Source organism: Balaenoptera acutorostrata, chromosome 8 (genome assembly GCF_949987535.1).
Source record: "Balaenoptera acutorostrata chromosome 8, mBalAcu1.1, whole genome shotgun sequence".
Classification (NCBI taxonomy): Eukaryota; Metazoa; Chordata; class Mammalia; order Artiodactyla; family Balaenopteridae; genus Balaenoptera; species Balaenoptera acutorostrata.
The window spans coordinates 67687877-67712705 of record NC_080071.1 but is presented as its reverse complement, the minus strand read 5'-3'; the positions used below and the strand labels follow the sequence as shown (position 1 = coordinate 67712705).

At 37.0% G+C, this 24829-nt stretch overlaps 1 protein-coding gene across 7 annotated transcripts in view; it reads right to left on the bottom strand.

The window, feature by feature from the left end:
* The window catches only part of UNC80 (unc-80 homolog, NALCN channel complex subunit), a 246135-nt gene that overhangs the window by 101698 nt on the left and 119608 nt on the right, over window positions 1-24829 (bottom strand). For all 7 annotated transcript variants that reach the window (XM_007187842.2, XM_057551653.1, XM_057551656.1 and 4 more), the window contains 3 exons: window positions 22036-22169; window positions 16957-17122; window positions 8466-8566 (listed from right to left, as the gene is read on the bottom strand). In XM_007187842.2, coding sequence (XP_007187904.1) covers window positions 8466-8566; window positions 16957-17122; window positions 22036-22169 — 401 coding nt within the window. The remainder of the gene's footprint in view (window positions 1-8465; window positions 8567-16956; window positions 17123-22035; window positions 22170-24829) is intronic.

The window sequence follows — 24829 nt, the reverse complement described above, 5'->3', positions numbered from 1 at the left end:
TGTCTACAACAGATTCACTTCAGACCTAGGGACATATACAGACTGAAAGTGAAGGGATGGAAAAAGATATTCCATGCAAATGGAAGACAAAAGAAAGCTGGAGGAGCAATACTCATATCAGATAAATAGACTTTAAAATAAAGACTATTACAAGAGACAAAGAAGGACACTACATAATGCTCGAAGGATCAATCCAAGAAGAAGATATAACAATTATAAATGTTTATGCACCCAGCATAGGAGCACCTCAATACATAAGGCAAATGCTAACAACCATGAAAGGAGAAATCGACAGTAACACAATAATAGTGGGGACTTTAACATGCCACTTACATGAATGGACAGATCATCCAAACAGAAAATAAATAAGGAAACACAATCTTTAAATGACACAATAGACCAGATAGATTTAATTGATATTTATAGAACATTCTACCCAAAAGAGGCAGAATACAATTTCTGCTCAAGTGCACATGTAACATTCTCCCAGATAGATCACATCTTGGGTCACGAATCAAGCCTTGGAAAACTTAAGAAAACTGAAATCATATCAAGCATCTTTTTGGACCACAATGCTATGATATTGGAAATCAATTACAGGAAAAAAACTGTACAAAATGCAAATACAGGAGGCTAAACAGTGCACTACTAAATAACCGAGAGATCACTGAAGAAATCAAAGAAATAAAAAAATACATAGAAACAAATGACAATGAAAACACGACGATCCCAAATCTATGGGATGAAGCAAAGGCTGTTCTAATAGGGAAGTTTATAGCAATTCAATCTCACCTCAAGAAACAAGAAAAATCTCAAATAAAAAATCTAATCCTACACTTAAAACAACTAGAGAAAGAAGAACAAAAAAACACAAAGTCAGTAGAAGGAAAGAAAGCATAAAAATCAGAGCAGAAATAAATGAAACAGAAACAAAGAAAACAATAGCAAAGGTCAATAAAACTAAAAGCTGGTTCGTTGAGAAGAAACAAAATTGATAAACTCTTAGCCAGACTCGAGAAAAAAAGGGAGAGGATGCAAATCAATAAAATTAGAAACGAAAAAGGAGAAATCACAACTGACACCACAGAAATACAAAGGATTATAAGAGACTACTACACATAACTATATGAAAATAAAATGGACAACCACAAAGAAATGGACAAATTCTTGGAAAGGTACAATCTTCCCAGACTGAACAGGAAGAATTAGAAAATATAAACAGACCTATCACAGTAATGAAATTGAAACTGTAATTAAAAATCTTCCAACAAACAAAAGTCTAGGACCAGGTGGCTTCACAGGTGAATTCTATCAAACATTTAGGGAAGAGCTAACACTTATCCTTCTCAAACTCTTCCAAAAAATTGCAGAGGGAGAAACACTCCCAAATTCATTCTATGAAGGCACCATCACCCTGATACAAAAACCAGAAAAAGATATCACAAAAAAAGAAAATTATAGACAAATATCACTGATGAACATAATGCAAAAATCCTGAACAAAATACTAGCTAACAAAATCCAACAACACATTAAAAGGATCATACACCACGATCTAATGGGATTTATCCCAGGGATACAAGGATTCTTCAAAATATGCAAATCAATCAATGTGATACACCACATTAACTAATTAAGGAATTAAAACCATATGATCATCTCAACAGATGCAGAAAAAGCTTTTGACAAAATTCAACACTCATTTATGATAAAAACTCTCCAGAAAATGGGCACAGAGGGAAACTACCTCAACATAATATAGGCCATATATGACAAACCCACAGCAAGCAGCATAATCAATGGTGAAAAACTGAAAGCATTTCCACTAAGAGCAGGAACAAGACAAGGCTGTCCACTCTCGCCACTCTTATTCAACATAGTTTTGGAAGTCCTAGCCATGGCAATCAGAGAAGAAAAAGAAATAAAGGAATACAAGTTGGAAAAGAAGTAAAACTGTCACTGTTCGTAGATGACATGATACTATACATAGAAAATCCTAAAGATGCCACCAGAAAACTACTAGAACTAATCAATGAATTTGGTAAGGTTGTAGGATACAAAATTAATGCACAGAAATGTCTGGCATTCCTATACACCAACAACAAAAAATCAGAAAGAGAAAGTAAGGAAACAATCCCATTCACCATTGCAACAAAAAGAATAAAATACCTAGGAATAAACCTGCCTAAGGAGGCGAAAGACTTGTACTCAGAAAACTGTAAGACACTGATGAAAGAAATCAAAGATGACATAAACAGATGGAGAAATGTACCATGTTCTTGTACTGGAAGAACCAGTATTGTGAAAATGACTATACTACCCAAAGCAATCTACAGATTCAAGGCAATCCCTATCAAACTACCAATGGCATTCTTCACAGAATTAGAACAAAAAATTTTACAATTCGTATGGAAACACAAAAGACCCCGAATAGCCAAAGCAACCTTGAGAAAGAAAAATGGAGTTGGAAGAATCAGGCTCCCTGACTTCAAACTATACCACAAAGCTACAGTAATCAAGACAGTATGGTGCTGGCACAAAAACAGAAATATAGATCAGTGGTACAGGATAGAATGCCCAGTGATAAACCCACACACATATGGTCATCTAATTTACGACAAGGGAGGCAAGAACATACCGTGGAGAAAGGACATCCTCTTCAATAAGTGGTGCTGGGAAAACTGGACAGATACATGTAAAAGAATGAAATTAGAACAATAACACCAAACACAAAAATAAAGTCAAAATGGATTAAAGACCTCAATGTAAGACCAGACACTATAAAACTCTTAGAGGAAAACATAGGAAAAACACTCTTTGACATAAACCACAGCAAGATCTTTTTTGACCCACCTCCTAGAGTGATGGAAATAAAAACAAAAATAAAGAAACGGGACTTAATTAAACTTAAAAGATTTTGCACAGCAAAGGAAACCCGTAAACATGACAAAAAGACAACCCTCAGAATGGGAGAAAATATTTGCAAATGAAACAACAAAGGATTAATCTCCAAAATATACAAACAGCTCATGGAGCTCAATATCAAAAGAGCAAACAATCCAATTAAAAAATGGGCAGAAGACCTAAATAGACATTTCACCAAGGAAGACATACAGATGGGCTAGAAGTACATGAAAAGATGCTCAACATCACTAATCATTAGAGAAGTGCACATCTAAACTACAATGAGGTATCACCTCACAGTGGTCAGAATGGCTTTATGAAAAAATCTAGAAACAATAAATGCTGGAAAGGATGTGGTGAAAAGGGAACCCTCCTGCACTGTTGGTGGGAATGTAAATTGATACAACCACTGTGGAAAACGGTATGGAGGTTCCTTAAAAAACTAAAAATAGAACTACCATATGACCCAGCAATCCCACTACTGGGCATATACCCTGAGAAAACCATAATTCAAAAAGAGACATGTATCCCAATGTTCATTGCAGCACTATTTACAATAGCCAGGACATGGAAGCAAACTAAGTGTCCATCGACAGATGAATGGATAAAGAAGATGTGGCACATATATACAATGGAATATTAGCCATAAAAAGAAACGAAATTGAGTTATTTGTAGTGAGGTGGATGGACCTAGACTCTGTCATACAGAGTGAAGTAAGTCAGAAAGAGGAAAACAAATACTGTATGCTAACACATATATATGGAATCTAAAAAAAAATGGTACTGATGAACCTAGTTGCAGGGCAGGAATAAACAGGTAGACATAGAGAATGGACTTGAGGACATGGGGAGGGGGAAGGGTAAGCTGGGACGAAGTGAGAGAGTGGTATGGACATATATACACTACTGAATGTAAAATAGATAGCTAGTGGGAAGCAGCAGCATAGCACAGGGAGGTCAGCTCAGTGCTCTACGATGATCTAGAGGGGTGGGATAGGGAGGATGGGAGGGAGGCTCAAGAGGGAGGGGATATGTATGCACATGGCTGATTCACTTTGTTGTACAGCAGAAATTAACACAGTATTGTGAAGCAGTTATATGCCTATTAAGATCTATTAAAAAAATAAGTAAATAAAATGTTTGAGATCAGCAATGTTCAGAGGAAGCATATGACAGCTGACCAAGCAGAAAGGACTTCGGAAACCTCTTTGCCTCTGCTCTGTGATCCCATTGTCCAATTCTCTCGTGAAGAAAGAATTTAACCTTCAAGAAGGATGGTCTGGAAATTTTCTCTGCATCTTATTGGTGATTTCACCAGATGTGGTCTTGCCTCCCTTACTTGCTAAATGGCAGGATATACAGTTTTTACGTGTATCTGAAGGCTCCAAGGAGGGTCCTGAATACTCTCAATGTAAGTAAAGAATAGACAGTGATGGCCCCCTCGTTCTGGGTGGGGAGAGCTGCCCCAAGATGCTCTCATCACTGATCTAATTTGCATGGCTGCCTCCTGCCTCTTAAGAGGAGTACATGAAAGCCTCCTGGGCTGTCAGGGAGGGAATTTGATCATAAACTCTCTGGTGACTTGAGAGATTGAACTGTTTGTATACTTATTGGCTAATGGCACATTATCTTCTACATAGTGCCTGTTCAGATCTTGCCTATTTTTTGACTGGTTTGTGTTTTTCAGAGAGTGTCTCTTGAACAAGGGTCAGAAAGCCTGCTGACCGGCTGCCTATTTTTGTAAATAATGTTGAATCAAAAGGTGCCTGTTAAGAACCCTCCTACACTGTTGGTGGGAATGTAAATTGGTGCAGCCACTATGGAGAACAGTATGGAGGTTCCTTAAAAAACTAAAAATAGAGTTGCCATATGATCCAGCAATCCCGTTCCTGTGCATATATCTGGATAAAACTATAATTCAAAAAGATTCATGCACCCCAATGTTCATAGCAGCACTATTTACAATAGCTAAGACATGGGAACAACCTAAGTGTCCACTGACAGATGAATGGATAAAGAAGATGTGGTATATATATATATATATATATATATATATATATACACACACACACACACACACACACACACACACACACAATGGAATATTACTCAGCCATAAAAAGAATGAAATAATGTCATTTGCAGCAACATAGATGGGCCTCAAGATTTTCATACTAAGTGAAGTAAGCCAGACAGAGAAAGACAAATACCATATGATATCACTTATATATGGAATCTAAAACATGACACAAATGAACTTATCTACGAAACAGAAACAGACTCACAGACATAGAGAACAGACTTGTCATTGCCAAAGGGTAGGGGATGTGGGGGAGGGATGGACTGGGAGTTTGGGATTAACAGATGCAAACTATTATAAATAGAATAGATAAACAACAAGGTTCTACTGTATAGCACAGGGAACTATAGTCAATATCCTGTGAAAAACCATGATGAAAAAGAATATGAAAAAGAAAATATATGTATATATGTATGACTGAATCACTGCTGTAGAGCAGAAATTAACACATTATAAATCAGCTATACTTCAATAAATTAAAAAAAGAATATTATAAACATCTTTTTGTTAATAAATGTGAATATTTGGATTAAATTAACAAATTCCTAGGAAAAAAATCAATTTGCCCAATCTGCTCCCAGGAGAAATCTTAATCATATTACATAAATTAAATCTGTAATTAAAAACCTTCCTACAAAGAAATTTTTAGATCTAGAAGGTTCTACCAGTTATCCCTTCTAAATATTTAAAGAATAAATAAATCTGGTCTTACACAAACACTTCCAGAGGGTTAACGCTACACAAAACTAAAAAGCATTATTGAATAAAATTGAAGAGATCCTAAATGAATGATGGGACACAAGTTAATGGAGGATAGACCATTTTATACATTAGAAGACTTATTAAAGATTTTAATTCCTCAGTTTTAACGAACTTTGTATTCTAAGTAAGGCTGCTGTGGAAGCTTTCTTATGGAAATTAACAAGGTGATTCTAATAGAAATGAATATAGCCAAGAATAGAACGGGCCGTCCTGAAGAAGAAGAACAAAGCTGGAGGATTTACACCTATGTGAAAAAAAGAAATCAGACACAGTTGAGTACCCAGCAAATGTCACCAATTATATGCATTTCAAAAACAGACAAAATAATTTTTGGCGTTAGAAGTTAGAATGGCAGTGACCAACAGGGGAGAGTAGTGGCTGGTCAAGGGCCCAGGTAGGGCTTCTAAGGTACTGCTAATGTTCTTGAACTGGTGGTGGTTACACAGATGTGTCTACTTTGTGAAAATTTATTTAGCAGTACACATAGGTTTTGTATGCTTTTTAATATGTAGGTTGGACTTCACTAAAAAGTTTACTTTAAAAATAGCTGCCTCAGAGATTCTCAAAATCAGCCAGTTCTGGGGATCAACCAGTTCCAAGGGCATAGCACTGTAAACACTGAGCATGATGTACCAGCCAGGCCTTTATCTGACCCTACCAGGAAGTCAGATTAAAATCAGAGGAGATGGAGACATTCCATATCTAAGATCAATAATAGTGCTGGCCTCTTCAATAAGTGGTACTGGGAAAACTGGACAGCTACATGTAAAAGAACAAAATTAGAACACTCCCTAACAGCATACACAAAAATAAACTCAAAATGGATTAAAGACCTAAATGTAAGGCCAGCCACTATAAAACTCTTAGAGGAAAACATAGGCAGAACGCTCTAGGACATAAATCACAGCAAGATCCTTTTTGACCCACCTCCTAGAGAAATGCAAATTAAAACAAAAATAAACAAATGGGACCTAATGAAACTTAAAAGCTTTTGCACAGCAAAGGAAACCATAAACAAGACGAAAAGACAACCCTCAGAAAAGGGGAAAATATTTGCAAATGAAGCAACTGACAAAGCATTAATCTCCAAAACTTACAGGCAGCTCATGCAGCTCAATATCAAAAAACCAAACAACCCAATCCAAAAGTGGGCAGAAGACCTAAATAGACATTTCTCCAAAGAAGATATACAGATTTCCAACAAACATATGAAAGGATGCTCAACATCACTAATCATTAGAGAAATGCAAATCAAAACTACAATGAGGTATCACCTCACACCGATCAGAATGGCCATCATCAAAAAATGTACAAACAATAAATGCTGGAGAGGGTGTGGAGAAAAGGGAACCCTCTTGCACTGTTAGTGGGAATGTAAACTGATGCAACCATTATGGAGAACAGTATGGAGGGTACTTAAAAAACTAAAAATAGAACTACCATATGACCCAGCAATCCCACTACTGGGCATATACCCTGAGAAAACCATAATTCAAAAAGAGTCATGTACGACAATGTTCATTGCAGCTCTATTTACAATATCCAGGACATGGAAGCAACCTAAGTGTCCATCATTGGATGAATGGATAAAGAAGATGTGGCACATATATACAATGGAATATTACTCAGCCATAAAAAGAAATGAAATTGAGTTATTTGTAGTGAGGTGGATGGACCTAGAGTTTGTCATACAGAGTGAAGTAAGTCAGAAAGAGAAAAACAAATACCGTATGTTAACACATATATATGGAATCTAAAAAAAAAAAAAGGTCATGAAGAACCTAGGGGCAGGACAGGAATAAAGATGCAGGCATAGAGAATGGACTTGAGGACACAGGGAGGGGGAAGGGTAAGCTGGGACGAAGTGAGAGAGTGGCATGGACATATATACACTACCAAATGTAAAACAGATAGCTAGTGGGAAGCAGCCGCATAGCACAGGGAGATCAGCTCGGTGCTCTGTGACCACCTAGAGGGGTGGGATAGGGAGGGTGGGAGGAAAACGCAAGAGGGAGGAGATAAGGGGATATATGCATATGTATAGCTGATTCACTTTGTTATAAAGCAGAAACTAACACACCATTGTAAAGCAATTATACTCCAGTAAAGATGTTTAAAAAATAATAATAATAGTGCTGGCAGTACCCTGCCAATTGTGGATCTCACGTCATGCTTCCCAACCTTTCTTTTCCTTTCTTTACACCTAGGTCAAACCTTGAACTGTAATCTGTTCCTGGGATTCCCGCCTGCCTGTGCCCTCTGGAGAGCCCCTTGAGGTGTGACCTTCATCATCTTAGAATCTCCACGTCCTAGTTTACAATTTGATCTAATACACACTCAAGACTGACACCATGACCTTGCTCTCAGCATTTGTGGTGACCTGTATAAAACTGATCGTGATGCCTTGCCTTGTGTCACTCAGGCTCTTTTGACCACCAGCCTGGCCTGATCCCTCAGGGTTTTTTTCCCTGACTTACATTGACTCACAAGCCAACTATAACAAAGCACCCTTGGTCTTAGATAAGCTTCAAATGAATACAATCCAGCAGAAGACCAATCTTAGTGAGTATCCAGAGGTTCAGCTGAAATAAAAGCCTATAATTTTTCTAATAGGCTGAAATGATGGATGTTTTTAGTATAGTCGTTCATCCTACCTCCACAGACCTTCCCCAATGCCAAAAGAAATTGATCTCAGGGCTCTTTCTGAGATTCCTACTTACATGAAGCCATGACATGTTCCTGTGGTAATTTTCCTCCGTGCCGGCTGTACTCATTCCCTCTGGCTCAATGCTGGGCTCACTTGCACTCCAAGGACTCCCTTCTTCAAAAGAAAAATACCAAGAAAGGTTATATTGTTCTGTCTCCCTGGAGAGCATGTTGCTATGGTACAGTGGTCCATGCTTTTGAATCCTAGGGCAGACTACCATGGCCAATGGGTTACAGGGCATAGCATCGGCTTTAGTGGAGTAATACTAATAGGAGCTGTTCCCTTCACCAGCAGCTGGACTGGCAATTACAAGGACATTTATGATCTCTGTTATGGTGGCTTCCATTTTGAGATATGGGAGCAGAGAAAAAGAACAGAGTCAAGTCCTTGAATTGCTGAGATGGGCAAGTTGTTGGCTAAGTGTGCCCAAATCCATTCCAGACTGCCCAGACCTCGCAGGTGTAGTTAAGTAGGGACACCAACCAGCCTGCAGTGGCCACAAAGGGTGCTGCTACCGCCACTGCTGCTGTGACTACGGCTAGTGCTACCGCTCTTAACACCACCTGGCTTTGCTATCAGAGCTATTTCAAAGATGGGTGGTGCCTCGGAAAAACTAAGGGAATTTGGAAGTAACTGTGCCCAACTGTGGACAACCCTTTGTCCAAACTTGTCTCTGTAGGAAACTGTGAAGGAGACATGTCACAGGAATTCTCTACTTAGTATACTAGATAACAAAGCTTTGTCCTCAAATCTACAAGCTTTTCTGGGTATTTTCTATGACAGAACTATGCTTCTAGCTTGGATAGTTTGACTTAACTGGCTAGGCTACATGGATGAATTGAAATAATTAATTCAAATAATATTTCCCCCCAAACTAACTGATGATACTCTTACAGCTCAGACCTGTAACAAAAGATGTCATAAGGTTTTTTCTATTGTCTCCTTAAAAAAATAAGCTGAATCTTAACTAACGCATAAATTAGCTATTTTCAAAGGCAAGGGTGGGTAGGTGTAGAAACATTTTCTATTTTAAACTCTCTTTGATTAAATATACTCAGCTTCTGTTTCCGCAGGCTAGATTGATAATTTATCCACATTTCCTGACTGACTTCTGAAACAACTTACTGAGAAAGAAGAGTTTTACACTTTGGTTTTCATACAGGGACTGAAAGGCAAAGAATATGCACTTCAATTTTTAACCTAACAGGTAAATTCTAGGCAGCTGGTAAGTCCTATCGGCAAGCCTGCTTAATCTTTTTCTCGTCTACTAAGACGATGATGAGAGCCCATAGGACTAACACATTTTGGGATTCAGAGTCTCTTTGGGTCCTATAGTGACAATCTACAACTCTGATTGTATATAAAGCTTATTCTCAGGAGTTTAACATACTTTACAATCATCCCTAATTTATCTTTAGAGCATCCTTTCACAGTAGGCAAGGTGTACACAGAATTATTCTCATTGGGTAGCTGGGGAAAACAAATCCCTGAGAAGTTAAGTGATTTGCTGAAGGTCACTAATTGTGAGATGTAGACAATCTTTCCTTTCTGAAATTTTGGTTGTTTTTACTGGGAAACAGAGACTTTAGTTTATAGAAGACTTTAAGCCAGCTATTCCCAAGGGAATATCTACATTTTGCTTTAAAGGTCTTGACCAGAAGAATAAAGGGACAAAGATCTAGATTTCAAAAAACTGCCCTTGTCATTACAATGTTTTCTTTCCCTACTGTAGACTCCATATGCTCCCTGCTCAAGCTGTGGTCCTTGAACCAGCAGCATTAACTTTACCAGGAAGTTTGTTAGAAGCGTAGAATCTCAGGCTCCCATCCCAGAGATGCTGAATCAGGATCTGCGTTTTAACAAGCTCCCAGCTGACCCTGTGCACAGCAAGGCTGGAGCAGCACTGCTCTGGAGGGCAACATAGCTTATGGACTAAACGAGTAGTCTAACCCATGACTCTGCCCTCCGTCTACCGATGTGTAAGAAAATGGACTTGAGCTGTTCGGGGATTCGGGCTCTGTCTTCCTACCCCCCGCGTCCCTGCACGCCCCGCTCCTCTATGTTACCTAGGTCAGCGACAGTGTCCCTGCTCTGGGACAGCTGCAGCTCCTCAGCCTCAGACTCTGAGTCCTGCCGTGATAACTTGCTGCTCTTTAAGCTGCCGACCCGGCGAATGCTGGACAAGGAACCCCCCTTCTTCACCTGGAAACTGCGGGTTCCTTTAAGCTGGAGCAGGCGGGAACCTCCTATCCTGATCTTCCTGCTGGGAACTGTATTAAAAGAATAAAATAGGGCTTTTTCCCCCTTAGTTCTCCCCAGCCAGCGTTAGAGCCAAGCTCTCCCCAGCTTGTGCCTGAACAGCCTCCTGTCTGCTGGCCGGGATGAGCAGCCCATCTGAACAAGGAGCTTCTCCCAAGCCCCAAGTCAGGCGGCTTTGCTAGGCGGGCAGGAGGCTGGGTCCACCACGAAGGGCTGGTGCAGCTTCTTTCTCGGACACACAGCTGATCGGTGCCGGGAACAACCTGCTCTCTCTCTGGCCCAGAATTCACAAGCATGAGCGCGCCCTTGCCAGGGAGCCCTCCGGGACTGTTAGTACGTTCACAAAGCATCATTGCTCGATTCAGCAGAACCACCAACCATTTGTTTTTGTTTTTCTTTTGAAATGGGACTGACAGACTTAATGTGAGTTAGGGAAAGCCCTTCAGGGAAAAATCCCTTCATTTGGGAATACCTCATTAAGAAATAAAACCAAGAGGCGCTTCTCTCTCCAACAGTCAGCAGCGGGTTCTGCTCAGTTCCTCAGCAAAGGCACTAAAAGAGGTGTTCAGTGGGGTGCTGTGGGTGAACATGAGTGTGAAATGGTTCCATTTGCACTGCACCTAATGATTTCATAGCATCCTCCTCTCAGTCAAAAGGCTGGGTGAGATATGAGTCCAAAAGTTGCAACACCCTGAATCAACCTTATAGTCTACATGAACCAAGAAGAACATGCATTACTCCTCTTTAGTGTTCTGGAAGAAACAGTCATCAGTGAGGAAAAAAAAAGGGTAAAAGAAACACGTTCAACTTGAAACCTACATTTTAACCAAAAGCATCCGTATTTCCCATAGTCGTATCCACACCTTCTTTTTCTTTTGAGGACTTGGTGTTGTCGCACGTGGATATTGTAAGGGTGATTTTGAAAGTTTTCAGGGCTTCAATTGATTATCAGGAAGGGGCTGTTTTTGTAAGGTTTCCTTCTTAAGACATGAACAAGATTTCTTACTAATTATTTAAGGCACAGCTATTAATATTTTAGTGCCAATCAGGAAGATTGCATTTTAGTCTCAAGTTTCTCACTCACAGGAGAGTTAGTCTGTGATAGAACTCATACAGCTCCAAAAAATGTTAATTAGTGCCATATAAAGGAGCCTAGATTCCTGTTGAATAAAGTGAAATGTTTAATCTCTGATTTACTCTTATGATTGAGAAAGACTAAAATTATCACCACTCAGCTGGCAAAGGCTTCATGGAGCTCCCTGAACACATCTGGATAGAATTTCACATCTAGACAGAAATTCTCACAGCACAGTTGAATCCATCCCTCAAAGACCATAATTCTCTATTTTAGTTATAGCACAAAACTCATCCACTGTATTTTTCAGTGTTATTTTTAGGTATAATTGAGACTTTATGACTTATCTGAAATGCATCTGAAACCGAATATACTTATCATTTTTAATGACTATTAATACAATTTATGTCAAAATAGATTGGGAAGTAGAGAAAGAGATTAAAGAAATAATTTAAAAATTTTTACAGAGGCACACTTTGGCATTCTTTGCCTGATTTCATGATATTTTTCAGCCTACAAGTACAGCAAAATAACCCCAGATTAATATGACATGAAAAAAAATTTAATTTTGAGAAACTGTTCTATCACCAAAGATAATTGGAGACATTTTACAGCACTGAAAAAAATAATGTTCAGAATTATGGCATTGATTATTTACAAAGGACATAATATAGTTAGAATTCAGATTTGGTAAAGTACATGAAAGACATCAGTCGAGATTCTACACCACTGAAGTTTAGCCTTTATCTCCATGACAACGAGAACTAGTATGAAAGTAAAACAAACTCATCTAAATTAGATAAAACATCTCTTTTCCCTTTTCTCTTATACCGCATATATCCATCAGCAAGTCCTGCTGATTCAACACTTCAAAATAGCGTAGGGTTTTGAAAGCCCTGTCACCTATTCCCTAGACTAATATAACTACCAAACTGCTCGCTCTTACCCCCACTCCAACAGCTTGACTCATCTCTTAAATACATCAATCATAAATACAAATATTATATCACTTTTCTGGTCAAAACCTGACAACTCTCAGACACATTAAAATAGAATTAAATTTCTAACCATATCTACAGACCCTATTTATCTGCCCTTCGCCTGACCCTCTCTCCTACCGCTCTTCCCCCAACTCATTCTGTTGCAACCTTGTTTTCCTTTTTGCCCTTCTTCACATGCTCCAAGTTCATTCCTGCATCAGAGTCTTGTTCTCACTGTTGTCTCTGTTTGGAAGACTCTTCTCTCAGCCCTTCACATGACTGGATCCTTAACATCACGCAAGTCTCAGCTCAATGTCACTTAGGACTACAATCCTTCCTACTTCAGGTCACTACCAATTCTCTGACCCTGACTTGTTTTCTTCATACTACTTATCTCGACTTGAAAGTCCAGAATTTAATGTTATTCACTATTAAGTTATTAACTATTAGCTAATATAAACTAAAATACATGTGGGAAATTTTTGCTGTTCATTGCTGTATTCTAGGAACCTGTAATAGCACCTGGTATACAACAGGTGCTCAGTATATGACTGTTGAGTGATCACACATGTCTCGGTGTCTGTATTCTGGAATGCCAGTCTTACTTTGTATCTGGAATATGGATAAAATGATCTGACAGATCTTGCTTGGAGATTTTAGGCAGACATTTTTAGTTCTAAGGATTATTTCATGTTAGTTTTCCTTTGTAGAATCCAAATTGTCCTCAAGTTGTTTATTTCAAGAACTGACATTTTTAGATGTTATACAAACAGATGGCATGAAATTTTAAATAAAATTTTAATAATCTGAGTTAGCAGGGTCCCTATGGTCCCCATTTTCACATCGGCTTTAGCCTCTGGTATCAGCTTATTAAAAGGATTAAGGAATATTTAGGAATCTTCAGGAAGTTTCTTGCCAACTGGTAAAGGACATTTTATGAATATGTTCTCATTTTATCTATATTTTTAGTTTTCTGCTCCTAATTTATTAAATAACTTTCATGTAATTACATAGCCATTCTAAGAGGAGAAAAATTATTAAGTATTTGTGTGTTTGAATATTAAAGGCAATTTACATAAATGATAATCATGAAATTAAAGTGTTCTTAAAAATTAATCTGAGGTTTTATTTTTTTAAATGGTATAGAATTTACTCTGCTGAAATTTGATCATGTCAGTATTAGCAATTTTTATTTCAACTACTTTAAATAATAACTAACATAATAATTTTGAATGGGAAAAAATCCCTGTGGGATATGTTTAAAAGATGGGAGTTTCACAGAATCATGGACATAGAGAACAGAATGGTGGTTGCCAAGGGGGAGGGGGTTGGAGGAGGGATGGAGTGGGAGGCTGGGGTTAGCAGATGTAAGCTATTATATAGAGAATGGATAAACAACAAGGTCCTACTGTATAGCAGAGGGAACTATACTCAATATCCTATGATAAACCATAATGGAAAAGAATATAAAAAAAGAATGTACATATATGTATAACTGAACCACTTTGCTGTACAACAGAAATTAACACAACATTGTAAGTCAACTATACTTCAATTAAAAATATATTGATAAAAAAGAAGGACCTTTCACATCATATGCAGTCATCCTTGTCAGAAGTAGTAGTATTTGAACAAACCTTGACTTGATACCTCTTCATACTCAGAAACTGCTAAAATTTGCCTAATCCTTCCCGCAACATGGCTTCTGTTCACCATAAATTCAACACAATATGATATAATAATTATTTGCATTTTTTAAATGTTGTGACAACAATCTGATCTTGAAATAGTAAAAAGTTTTTTTTCAGAATATATCCATTCCTTACAAAATTTTAAATATCTTAAATATGTTGTGTTTTCTTTATCTAGGGCTATTCCTTTTTAAAAAAACATATATATATTTTTTTCAGATTATTTTCCATTATTGGTTATTACAAGATATTGAGTTTCTTCCCTGTGCTGTACAGTAGGTGCTTGTTGTTTACCTCTTTTATATATAGTAGTATGTATATATTAATCCCAAACTCTTAATTTGTCTCTCCCCCCCAACCCCCACCATCCCCTGTGGTAACCACAAGTTTGTTTTTCTATGTCTGTGAGTCTATTTCTGCTTTGTAAATAAGTTCATTTGTATCATATTTTAAGATTCCACATATAAGTGATATCGTATGATATTTGTCTTTCTCTGTCTTCACTTAATATGATAATCTCTAGGTCCATCTATGTTGCTGCAAAAAGCATTTCATTCTTTTTTATGGCCAAGTAATATTTCATTATTTGTATATGTATATATACATATGCATATATATATATATACATATGCATACACACACACACACACACACACACACACACACACACCCCACATCTTCTTTATCCATTCATCTGCTAATGGACATTTAGGTTGCTTCCATGTCTTGGCTATTGTAAATAGTGCTGCTATGAACACTGGGGTGCATGTATCTTTTCTAATTAGTTTTCTCCAGATATATGCCTAGGAATGGGATTGCTGGATCACATGGTAATTATTTTTAGTTTTTCAAGGAACCTCCATACTGTTCTTCATAGTGGCTACACCAATTTACATTCCCACCAACAATGTAGGAAGGTTCCTTTTTCTCCACACCCTCTTTGGCATTTATTATTTGTAGACTTTTTAACGATGGCCATTCTGACTGGTGTGAGGTAATACCTCATTGCAGTTTTGATATGCATTTATCTAATAATTAGTGATATTGAGCATCTTTTTATGTGCCTGTTGGCCATGCCTTCTTTGGAGAAATGTCTATTTAAGTCTTCTGTAGGGCTATGTCTTTTGAGAATCATGCATTCCTTAAACTACCAAACATTCATGGAGGCACTGTCTGCAGAAAATATACCAATGGATAAGACTGTCTTTGACTCTTTTTACAAATATGCTGTTTTCTAATGGAATTCATTAGAAAAACATTGAAGGGTAATGAAACTTAAGAAAATAGAAAAATCAGATAGAGAAGTTAACAGTTTAAAGGAGCCTTTAAAGAGCAACTTAAAACTTTGCAATCTGTAACTCATATTTAGGATTTTCTGCATGGATTTTAATCTATATGCTCATGATACAGATAAAAAAAACCAATGATGACAATTATTTATCGTGTCCTTATTAGGTATCTGGTACTGAGTTTATGTTTTACTTGCATTGTCTCTTTTAAAGCTTTCAACATTCCAATGTGGTAGGTATTATTAATCTAATTTTACAGGGGAGAAAACTGGCTTAGAAGGTAAGCAACTTGGACAAGGTCACATAACTACTTTATTTTACCATTTTAAGATGAACATTTTTTTACATTTGAACATCTCTGAAATTGAGATTTGGCTTGCAGCTGATGACATCTTAAGATCACTAGAGCCAGGTGGTAGTTGTGACACATTTGCTATTGCTTGTGTTCATGTGAATATCTAAAGCACCAGCAACAAAATGTACAAAATGGGTGCCAGTGTCTTTTAAGTCCCAGAAACCAAATGATAGTTGGGTGGAGTGAGTGGGTGTTTGGGAACATTCCTGAAGCAGGGATTGAAGGTAGGCTAGCTTCATACAATTGCACGTTGGCTTGTGTAACTATCACCAATAGCTTTACTTCTTTTACAGATTCATTTAAGAAATGATGTATTACTAACACAGAGGACATTATCATATATAAAAACACAGACACTGACAATTCTGAGTTGAAAAGTGATTAAGAATTTGAACTCTGAATTGAAGATGGTTTAGAAAACCTTTAACCAGTTTACCTGGCTGCACAAAGAATGATATAGACAGATAATAAAAATCTACATCTAATTACGTCTGAAAGTCCTCTTTCAGTAAGAATAAAGCACAAATTAAGTGATTAGAAAGTATTGCATAAGAGCTGAATGGGGAGTATTTTTCCTTTCTTATTGGTATATAAGATAACAGTTCATCTTACAACTGATGCCATCTTAGATTCAATGGGATACGGAGAATTGCTGAGCTGGAATTAGAGTCTCTCTGACTGCAGAGTCCAACTCCTAACTAGCATGATTGCCTACCTCATTGAGTCAACACTGTTAGTACTGTACAGAGCCAACAGTTTTGGACTTCTTTCAGTGCACAATTCTGCAGTTTAGACCCGAGACCAAACATCCTATGAGAAACCCTGAAACGTGAATTAATTTTTGCTTATCCATACCTTTCTTCTCCTCAACACCTGCATCTGATTTGAGGGTGTGGCTACTACTGTGAAGGGAATCTTTTGAGTCTTCATTTTCATCCAGGACACCAGCAAAGCTGATCTTCCTCTCATATCTGTGCCGGTCCAACTCAGGATCCAAACGAAGTCTGCAGCTCTCCAAGTCCTGAAATGTCAGTGAGGAGCACATGAATGCTGGCATCTCCCCAGCACTGCATTGGTCTTCTAGCAAACCTCCCTCCGTTTTAAGCTGCACACAACAGCATTTAAACAGCCAAATTTCCCTCTATCTAATGCCAGGTTTAGACTGTGGCCATGAAAATGTTTTCCTTAATCCACAGGTTAAGGATTCAGTCTCACAAGACTGTCCCCACTTCAGACCTCAGTTGTAAGCCCAAGTTGTTACCTTTGCTTCTAACCAACTGGTTATAAATTGAAGGGTTCAACAACACCCCTCCTCAGGTTCAATTAATTTGCTAGCGGGGCTCATAGAACTCAGAGAAATATTTTGCTTACTAGATCACTGGTTTATCATAAAAGGATATAATCAGCAACAGCTAGATGGAAGAAATGCACAGGCCAAGGTATGGGATAATGGGGCCAAGCTTCCATGCCCTCTTCAAGGGCAGCACACTACCCAGTCTTCACGTGTTCACCAACCAGAAGCTCTCCAAACCCTGTTCTTTTGGGTCTTTATGGAGGCTTCATTACATAGGCATGATTGATTAAATTGTTGTCACCTGGAGGTGAGGGGGTGGGACTGAAAGTTTCAATTTTCTAATTGTTTGGTTGGTTCATCTGGTGACCAGCTGATCCCTAGGTAATCTAGAGGCATTCTACAAGTCACCTCTTAACATAACAAAAGACACCTTGGTCACCCTCCATACTTAAGAAATTCCAAGGATTTTAGGAGCACTGTGCCAGAAACAGGGATGAAGACCAAACATATATTTTTATCATAAATCACAATATCACACAACAGAAGTAGAAAACGAATACCAAGGTGATGTTGGAGTTAAATCCTGAGGATTAAGTAAAGTTAGCTCAGCAAACTGGTAGGGAAAGGCAGTTCAGGCTTAAGAAACCTCAGGTGTAATGGCCAGAGGCTCAAAACAGGATCATGCGTTGGAGGAATCTCTCACTCTCTCTTAGGAAGACTTCATGATCCCATAACTGAAAATAAGCCTTGGGCAGTGTAAGTATTTAGTAAGAGTTTGGCCTGTGAGGCCCCAGTGTGGACATTTGACCCGTTCTGTAAATGGAGACTCGCTCACGCTGAAGATCATAATTAATCATTAATCTATGAAGCACTTTCAGACTTGATAAATGAAAAATATATAAAATGCTAACTTTATTTTTATACAGCATTTTTTCTAACTATGACATAATAATCCCTCAGATTCAAGTAGTTTGAAAAACAAAAAATATTTTGAAAAACCCAGTTGGTACCAAGATTAAAATCTTATGCTTTTAACTATTATTAATAAATGAAACTTTAGACTCTACATATTGTTTCTTCTTTTCCCTTTGAATTAAGAACAGAAGTTATACTTTGGTACTCAGAAAATTACATCACATCTAGAAAAATAAAGAACCACATGGAGTCTATTTAACATTGTCAAAAAATATTCTAGGAATATAATTGTTTCTCTTAAATTAATCCCTTTTAGGAAAACAAAAAACCTAACTACTTTCTATTTTGGTAGCCAAATTTAATTAGATAAGTTTCTTAGGTGGGACAAAAAGTAATAAAATAACAATTCTGATTCTCAAAAGTAGTTATCTCTTCCAACTTCTTGTATCTACTAGTCAAAATCCTACTTATCTTTCAAAGTTACATTCAAATGTGATCTCGTCCAGGAAGGTTCTTCAGATTTTTCCAGTCCCTTCTTTGGCCAACCCTGGCCCTCTGCTCCTTTCTTAAGTGTGTTGTTTATGTGTTGGTTCTCCTGTTACAATATAGTCATCTCTGCATCACCCCGACTCCCACCTCTGCATCCATCACACCACCTTGCTCACAGCCTTACTCTCAAATATTCATCAGTCTACTCTTCATATATGTGAACTGTGCTTTGCTTCTGATTCTTTAACTTTAGGAGCATTTGGAATTCAGCAGTGTATTCTTTATAACCTGACTTGTTAAATCCAGTTGATACAGTTGGTACAGCTTCTAGCACAATCTTGTACAAAAGCATCCAATATGTTGTTTTCCCTAATGAGTGAATATAGATGTACAGAGACTTCCTTACTGCCTTTTACTTTATCATTATGGACTCGTCTTGGCGTTGGATGGGAATTAATTTGTTTAATTCCATGTTGCTTGGTCATCAGTTATTGGTTTTACTAATTCAACAGGAAAACTGGCCTATTTTAATAGACCAGCAGTTTTATAGACAAAATTCTCTAAAAAATATTTCTTTGTTTTCAAGTTTGGAAGTTAACAATCAGAGAAAAACTGATTGTTATGCTTTTTATGATAAATCTTGTAAAAACGCTTTTTCCTTTTTTAGATATTATTTATCTGTATGGTTCACAAAAAGAGTGAATAAAAATGCTACCAGAAGTTGTTTTTTTGGGGGGAAAAACACATTAATTAAGTTGCATCCAGGGATCTATCTGGGAAACAATTTGTTAAGTTGGTAAAAATATGTTTTTCGCAACATTTTAAACCCTTTTGATATCATTTTTCCTTTTCTCTTACCGTCATTCCCCACCAAACCAGTGAGTGGTCTCCTAAGATTTCCTGACCCTATCAAATTAACCTTTAATTATTGTATTTTAGGCTCTTTTGTTTTCTCTTCCACACTTTGGATATAACTAGGAGTTTTTCAAGCAAACAAATATTTCACAGGGAAATCTCTTTTATCTTGGAAATGGTCTTATGACATTTCTATCAGAAAGACTTTTTCTTGGTAGAAAGTTTATGTTCCCTATCTTCTCCCATCCTCAAATCTCAGATCCCAGAATATTTATAGCTTCTAATGTGATTATTTTTCTGGCTTATACTTTTATTATTCTGTACATTAGGGTAGTTATTTATTTTTACTGCTGTTAAAAATGTTACTGAATTAATAAAACATCCCAAAGATCTATAAATACTCTTACAGCAAGTGCTTTGTTAACACTTTAGAATATTTCATTTTGATGGTATTTATGCTTAGCCTGTTAGATTCACCATTTAGTACAATTTCTTAAAAAAACTATTTCAAGCATTTATAGCTTCTGTGTTGGTAAAACAGTTTTATGATACTGTTTTTTCTACAATAGTTAAAAAAATATGATTTGAGTTTTCTTTATCATCAACTGTAGTTAGATAGGTTAAACATGAGAAAGCATCTTTCCCATTTATTTTATAAAGGTCACATCCCAATACAATATATGAACCTATACTTGACAATGAAAATCCTAGCTTAATGAATAAAAGATTTGTGAGACCTAGTTAAAGGCAATGAAAAATTTCCTCTTATTAACTGAATGACTGCAGCCTCTGTTTTAGTTTAATTTCTTGGCGTTTTCTCCTAGACAGCCAGTTGATTATACAGTCATTTTTAAAAGATTTGATTTTTTTAAAAAATGAAATTTGTTACAATAATAAGGAATATTAAACTATAGCTTTATAGTATTGAAAGAAAGAACAAAAATAAGTGACTCAAACTTCAAGATTCTTATGTTTTTAAAATCATAATAGGTCAAAATGGTGACCATTAAAAATCTGTCAATTTAAAAGTAGATGTGTTTCTGTGCTTTTATGAAGACTTTGGTATAATTAGAATGTTGATAGAATAACACCGACAGAGGCCTACAGATCAGACTTGACTTTAAACTAAACACGTGTTAAGTGGCAGCGTTGATTTGATTTTATAGAATAGTCTCAATATAATATAATAGTGAAGGTGACAATTCAGAAAAATCAAGGTTCAGGATAACATGAAATTAAATAAGGGCAGTAAGAAGAACTCTCTTTTTCAGTATTTAAAGGGTGCAGTTTCACAGCCCACATGTCGTATGTTTCTCTTGAAAACATATTTTACCTATAAATATTTCCATTTTATGTTTTAGAGTGTGAGGAAACAGGCTGTCCAGACATTGGAAAATCAGAGTTAGAGGCACTGCTCAGGAATACCAGAGCACTGACTTTTTTGTCCCTTTCCCTCCCCTACCTGCCCTCAGGAACTAGGTTATGGCCTTGTTCATGCTGAGTTTGGTCAAAAAAGCAGGAGAGCTGGTGGACTGTAAAATTCACCTAAACGGAACCACACAGATTGTTAGTGTACCAATTTTTCTGGCAGAATAGTGTAAATCTTGTATAAAGGGGGAAAAAAGAATTTGGTTCCTCAGCTCTGGTTGGATAATGCCTATGACAAAAGAACCACCGGAAACTTGGTGCCTGGTAGGGAACAAAGGGCCAAGGAAAATGGGCTCTGAGGTGTGCCTCTGTCCCAAATGCCCTGTGATGACTCCTGGCTCTTGTTAGAATTTGTATCCTAAGTTAAATAAATCAGACCCTGATGGTACAGGAGTGTGTGTGTATGTGTGTCTATGTGTTTCCATGCGCGCGTGCGTGTGTGCATGCACACATGTTCTTTCTCTGCCTATCCGTATCCACAAGAAATGCTGCAGAAATAAAATATATGTTCAGAGACATTTACATGCTAAAGACTTGAGTTTTTTCGCCTTTAGCTTAAATGAGAAAATTCATTGGAGGCACATGAATTTATGAGTTGTTAGTATGAAAAAAAAAATCTATCAGTGATTCCCGGAAAATGCTGGCCATAAAACTTATAGTTTGCAGAGTAAAGGAACCTGGAGGTTCTCAGACATTCCTAGGTTAACTGACAGTGATCAATCAAACATTTTACCCAGTGGTACTATCTTTAGTGATTTCAAGGTCAATTTTAGTTCTTTTTTTTTTTAATAGATAAAAGAGATTTTCTTTTTATATATGAAAATCCCTTGGTTGAATTTTTAAACTATGTGATACATTTGGTCATTGGGTATTTGAGGAAACTGTGAATACTAAAAATCTAGCCACATGGCTGGACTCTCCAAGTAGCCTCATTATTAATATGTTTTACATACCATCAGAGGCTCAGTGCGTGGTCTGGGCAGACAAGAAAAGGTCTCTCGCAGGAAGGTGGTAATCTCCAGGAGAAGCTGGCATGCTGCCATCTTCAAGGCAAAGGGGCAGCCGCATTTAGAGGGGTTCACAGTACCTATGGAAGGAAAGAGTTCTTTTACAAGCAAACAAACCAATACAAAACAGAGAGGCACAGTTTGATGGACATAGCTACGCATGTGTAAAATCAAATTGCATATGAGAATGTTACCTATACATGTCCAAAATGAAACTGCAAATGAGGATGTTTCCTATACATGTTCAATTTACCTGGTCCCTTTAGCATAATCTATGCATTACAATACACCTCTCTTTTTCTCCATTTTGCAATTCTATAATGAATGCCTCAGTATTAAAATGCCAATCAATAAGCATTAAATTATTCTCCTCAAGGCATCATAGAGTAACAAAATGCAGCTCCACTAGACTGGAAAGCCTTTTAATGAAAACAGAAACAGAAAGCAGTCCTGCCAGATTTTCATATCGTTATTCAATCAGATTTAGACAAGGTACAGAGCCGTGAACTAGATTTGGAACTACAAAAGTCCTGTCAGCTCACTTTGTGAGAGACGTCTGTCTTGATGTTCTTAGAGCAGTGAAGTTGTTTCAGCTTTAGCCCAGATGTGTTTCTGTAGCATAAACTAGGATTACTTACTTGGTCACCTATATTATACTGTTTATACAAGTTAGCCTGTCATATTAAGGAACAGCTACACTAGAATATGCAAATATTCTCCTTTGCTTTGAAGAACACCAGTCTTTGAATGAGTAAAACATTGCATCCACCATAGACCAACAAATGGATTTTGCTCTAAAGGCAGACAATGGCCAAGGTGACACCAGAGACTTTTAAATCCTCAGGATTAGGTCTCAGGTACATGACATCACAAATCATGGAGAAATATATTGATTACTTATCAGTGTTCAGAAAAGAAGACCAAAGTCATGCCTCTCATAAAAGAAACAAAATAGTTATCTATTTCCAATGAACCAGCTTATCACCAATCACTATATCATTACATATTAACCTTCCTAAAAATATCTCTAAAATACTTCCTGTGTATTTGGCTTTCTTAATTGAATATAATATATAATTCATGGTTTATATTGATAGTAGGTAGAATTATGGTCTTTCTGAAGATATCTGGCTATTTCTTCCCCATGAAAACCATTATATTTTCTACAGAGGTACTACGTGGCTGGGGACATTGCCTCTTATTAAGAATGAAAACAACAAACTCCTCTAGAATTTCCAGACTGATACTTGCTTATACCATAATTATTTTTTAAATGCAAAATGAGCTATGTATTGACTTGAAAGTGGAACTAAAGCAGACATTCCAATCTTATATTCAGTGGAGGCTACATTACTCTAGAAATTGCCTAGATTGCAAATGTTTTTAAAAAATAATTGAACACTAGATATTTAGTATAAACTTCCAGATCTGTCCTGGCAATCCTGAGGATATCATTTAGATTCTTCTTGTCAGTCCTATAGACGATGAGCTTGGTTTTAGTGGAGGCTCTCTCATAACTATCATCTGAAATATTCCGTTACGATGAACAAGTATTGACTTATAAATAACCTCACCAAAAAACTAATATACCATGCATACCATATTGGCCAATGATACTTATGTGGTCTCATGGCGATTTGAGATCATTTTGGCCTATGAAGATACATCCATCTAAGGTTGCTTTGGCTCTTCTCTGTTCTGAAGGACCCCTAGGAGATCCAGGGCAGTTTGGGGATATCTCCTGGCAGGCCTAAACTAGGTTCTGTGATTTCTGGATAATCTTCAAGTCCTCTTACAAATCAGACCCAATACTATGAGTCATTCTAGGATAGCCTAGACTCTTGTGAACTTGAGGGGAATCTTTGGGGCCAACTTTCATTATTAGGCTAAAAGACTAATGTCAGACATTGGTATTTTGTCAACAGCTAAGTCAAGAAGATTTCTCTGATTTGATATGGGCTGAGAAAGAGCAAAATGATGAAAAAATGCAAAAAAAATTTACTGGTATGAAAGTAGAAAAGAAGACAATATGTTTTCTGTTATTATTATTTAGTTTTGTCCAATGTTATATTCTAGCCATCCTTTTACATTTCATGCCTATAAGGATGAAGTAGGTTTGGCATCACTTAACTAAGGACAATCCATAAGACATCATCAGGGAGTCTGAACTCCAAACCACTAAGGAAGGTCAAAAGGAAGAGGCTTCAATGTCTTCATCAGATAACAATACTAATTCCAAAACTGTACTGACATTTGATATTCCATAAAAGGCAGTGGTACACATATACACAAGCTTGTATGGTATAGAACACACATATGCACAAAAAGGTGTTGAGAAGGATGTTCAGGAATCTCTTCGTCTCTATTCTTCTATGATGGGACTCAATTATACTTTTAATAAATAAGTACAATACATCAAACATTACAGTTCTAATAATCTGAATCTTAATATTTTAATTTCATGTTAAATATTATAATATACTGATTAAATATTTCAATATTTTAGCTATTTGAGAAGCATTTCACGTTTAATTTTATTTGCTCTACCACTTTTTAACTTATTTATTTTAACATCTTTATTGGAGTATAATTACTTTACAGTGGTGTTAGTTTCCGCTTTATAACACAGTGAATCAGCTATACATATACATATACTCCCATATCTCCTCCCTCTTGTGTCTCCCTCCCACCCTCCCTATGCCACCCCTCTAGGTGGTCACAAAGCACTGAACTGATCTCC